Genomic DNA, 4420 nt, shown 5'->3' with positions numbered 1-4420 from the left:
AAAGGCAAACACTAATTAAATAGAACATCTTCATTTTGAAACGGAAATTTATAGAGACCGTGTGTCAATTATCTATGCTATATATGTATATATATATATATATATATATATATATATATATAATAATATATATATATAATAATATATATATAAATATATATATATACTCGCACGGCGAATGGCGTATAACGATATCAGATGATGATGAGGAATACGATATTGCATGTAGCTGCTTCGAGTCGGCTAGCCATCGCTTACCGTTGACGTGAAATGGAAATTAATACACCGCCTTAGATATTGGAAAATGGACAGAACGCGAATCTAGCATGCAAGGACGCAAATAGAATCTAATGAGAGCAACCGGTGCCTTGCCTGGAAGTAGTAAATGCAGTATGTAGCCTTAACCCTTGACGTTACCATATAGTGCCATCACTGGTAGGACGATAGTGGAAGCGATCAGGTCTATGCCGTCCCCCCCTATCCAAGATTTACTACCAGAAAACGAGTGAAAATCATCTGGGCCATTAATTAATGCATGAGCATTTTATACCACCGTGAACGCATTGTTTATCGTTTTATTTGTTCATGTATTGTTTCCGAGATCATGTTGTTTAGCCCGACGTTGTCGTATGAAGTACTAAAAGTGCGCGACTGCACACCGGTGTGTGGGTGCTTACAGTACTGTTCTAGACCCCCACTCCAAGTGAGTTTGGCCCCTTCCAACCCAGTTGGGATTCCTGATCGGATCCGCATTCCTGAATCCGCCAAAGAATGACAGTAACCAGAACAGCGGTGATATCGGGATTTCATTCGCATTACATCCTGCTTAAGGGGTTCGTTTACTCTAGGTTCTAGGGTTATTTTCAGTTTAAAATTACGCGGCATAAAAAGTTTCATGGTTTAATCACCATTAGAAATATTATTAAAAAATGTTTTAAAACTAACGACTACAGTTTGATTACAATGACGGTGGCGCTACTGAAAGCGCACGATCTGATAAGTTGCGCAAAACCACTTTTCAGCCAAGGGCTACAGACCGAGGGTGATACTTATGTATTAATTTAAAAGCAAAAGGATTGTAATATCTTATAAACGACATATAGTTTCAGTTATATTATGGATAAATTTGTCCTAAAATGAACATCGTTCGGTTAAATAGCATTTAGGTATAAATATAATTTCACCTTTGTGATTAGCCCTCGGTCTGTAACGTGCAAAATAAATTGGCAAATGCGCAACTTTTTTAGGGTGGCAGCACGGTCGCGGGTGTCAATGGCGGCGTTCAAATTTTGTAGCGTTGATGTATAATTAATTATAACAATTAAATTAGGTATCTGGTAACAAATACGTGTGGGTATAGACGATTTGTTATACAGTAAGTACAGTTGTATGCAGTAAAATCTTAGAGTCTAGTATTCCTTTAAGCCTGCTGCGTAATACGCATATACACACATGCTCATTATACAAAAGTGCATTTACCCACCGCAGTCACAAACATTATCTACACTCAACGAGAGCAGATCTACATTCATACACCACACGAGACTAGAAAGGTATCATACTAATCAGGCACTGTATTGGTCTGAACAGAATCAGTCTTCGTTAACGTTTACCAAATCATGCAGCCTTTATATATATATATATGATTAAGGGTGAATGATTTGGTAAACTTTAACGAAGACTGATTCTGTTGAGACAAATACAGTGCATCTGAGCTGCGCTCACTGATTCACGATGCAAGCTCGTTGTCACGGGCCCTCCTTGTGTTTATACACGATTTAGATGTGCCCGCATGCGCGCGCGATCACCGTAGACCTGCCATCGATTTCCCCCCCACATGACAAAACATATTAATCCCAACTTCGTGTACCATGCTCGTAAATTCCACGTGAGAAACCAGGCACTCGACGCGCGGTGGTGTAATGATTTATTGGTAATTTCCGCGGCTATGCAGCTGACGCATGTTATACGCACGCAGTCGCACACAATCGACCAGCCTGTTCTGCTAGCATCTATGACAAATACGACATACGTATATACGCTCTCCTATGACACTATTTGTCATAGGAAGATTCTTCCTATGATAAATACTGTTGTATGTGTTGTGCGCATCATAGGAGTCATAGGAGCGCTATTATGAACGCAAGCAGTGAATTTCAGCTGTAAAGCGGAACGAAGTTGACTCGCCAATATTTGTCATAGGAAGAATCTTCTTATGAGAAAAAGTGTCATAGGAGAGCGTATATGCGTATGTCGTATTTGTCATAGATGCTAGCAGAACATGTTGAATCGACGCACATTACGTGTAAGAACGTCGCGTCGTGTTGCCGCGTTCCGTTCCGTGTATCGCCAAATCTTCAATCGAATTATCGCGCTCAAGGACAAAAGGTTATAAACGAAAATACAGGAAGCATTACCGTGGACCGTCTGTCACTCTTAAGATGACGCAATGCGCTCGCGGCGTCTGCTAGTATGTACACGTGACGCATAGATTCACCCGCACGCGCACAAACGCGCACGACAGCTCGCCAGCACTTAGAACAAAGGCCCGCGGAATGGCGACGGCACGTCTCAAGAATCACGTTATTTCGCCGTGATGTGCGCGCGCCCGACGCCTAGCGCGACGGTCTACTCGACGTCCGCAGTTCATTCGTGCAGCCGAGTGGCACACGGCGCACGCGTGTACATCGATCTCCCCGCGCTTCTCGCCTAGCCGCCCCGTGCGTTCCTAGTCTACCGCAGCATCCGTGCCGACGGTACCGCGCCGGGCGCGGAAGGCGTTGCTATGATACGGCGGCATGCATCGCAGCCGGCGCAGCACACACGCGCACATACACGTGTGATGCACGCACGCGCAAACGCACGCACGCACAAACGCAAGCGCGTACGAGTCCCCGCGTGTACGAACGCACGCATACAAACGCGCGTACGCACGAGCACACTCATGTGCACGCACACTCATGCTCACGAGCGCGCGTACGTACAAACGAACGCACGCACGCACGCGCGCGCGCACTCAGACGGACGCTCTGGTGGGAGACTGCGGTTCGTCGCCGCAGTCCTGTATCGTCGAGTAGACGTCCTCTCGGCTGCGAAACGTCTGCATCTGCAACAGATGCGATATGCGACCGGGCGAGCGCGTCACCTTGTAACGCGTCTGCTTGCCCGCCGTCCGACCGTAACACGAGCACGAGCACGTCGACGCCGCGTCGCTGTAGTCGGTCGCCAGCTCGCCGCCGCCGCCGCCGCCGGAGATGATGCTGCCGTTGGCCGTAATCACGTCTCCGTCGAGCCGCACAGCAATCTGCGCGGCCGCCTGCGCCTCGGCCTCCTCTCGCTTCTCATCCTCCGTGTTCATAGTGAGGAAGCGCAACACGAGTAGATTCATGGCGGCGCCGACGACCGTCAGACCCGTGAAGATGAAGACGAGGCTGAGCACGATGTAGTAAGGATTCTGCTCGGTCGTCTCGCTATTCTGTAGCGCCACGTAATCACCGAACCCGATCGTCGTCAGCGTAATGAGGCAGTAGTAGAGCGAGTCGAAATACGACCAGCGCTCGTAGAAACTAAACATGAACGCGCCGCCCGTCGTGACGATGGCGCACAGGCCGAGTCCGACGATGATTAGGTTCGTCTGCGACACCTCGGTGCTGCGCAGCTTCATGCAGCGCTTCAGATGGATGATCGTGAAGGCGACGAACGTGTTCAGACGCTCGCCGATCGCCTGGAACATGACGAGCGTCAGTGGGATGCCCGTCAGCGCGTAGCCCATGCAGAACAACTTGCCGGCGTACGTCGTAGGCGTCGAGTGTCCGTAACCTGTTCGTGCGCATGCGGCGCGCGCGTGTGTAGAGGCGAACCGGTGACGTGGTGCAGGCAGCGGCATGTACAAAAGCAAAAAAAAGATAGAGTTAGTACGCGAAAAAGCTGTCATTACTCGATGAACACACTGCTGGAACACGCGAAAGAGGGGAGACAATCAAGAGCAATTTAGAGTCGGCGCAGAAAAAAGTCGGTAGTCTAATAGCGTTTTACTGTATAGGTTTCATTAATAATTAATTACAGGTATCATACGGACACTGAAGTCTCTGCACATAAGAGTCGGCTATTCATCATAGACTGCGACAATACACCGCACGTCTTTGCGTACAAAGCCTACTATCTCTGCGAGAGTGTGATTATAGCACGAATACATAGCAAACAGATATTCATCTGCTATTTTGTTTTCGTTATATTACTCTGCAAGGATTTGCAAGGATTTGCTTCTCTGCGTAAAGAGTCGATTACGCCTGCTAAAATATATGTGAACTGACTGCGGAGACGCGATTCCTTTTCCGCAAGACTTCATCTTTCTTTGTCATGAGAGGGAGACAAGGTGTGGGGGGTGTCAGGCGTGGCAGGAGATGGGTGTGAGAGGAGA

The 4420-nt window shown here is 47.8% G+C and overlaps 1 protein-coding gene across 1 annotated transcript; it reads right to left on the bottom strand.

Annotated features, from left to right (window-relative positions):
• Positions 1–3002: 3002 nt before the first annotated feature.
• LOC106811141 (two pore potassium channel protein sup-9-like) lies at positions 3003–3886 on the bottom strand. Its single transcript, XM_014814681.1, has one exon. The coding sequence runs from the start codon at positions 3884–3886 to the stop codon at positions 3017–3019; it is 870 nt and encodes a 289-aa protein (XP_014670167.1). The 3' UTR covers positions 3003–3016.
• Positions 3887–4420: the final 534 nt, after the last annotated feature.

This window comes from Priapulus caudatus, unplaced genomic scaffold, assembly GCF_000485595.1.
Source record: "Priapulus caudatus unplaced genomic scaffold, Priapulus_caudatus-5.0.1 Scaffold508, whole genome shotgun sequence".
NCBI classification, from domain to species: domain Eukaryota; kingdom Metazoa; phylum Priapulida; class Priapulimorpha; order Priapulimorphida; family Priapulidae; genus Priapulus; species Priapulus caudatus.
Note: the sequence above shows the minus strand (reverse complement) of the source record. Positions and strands in the feature narration are given on the sequence as shown.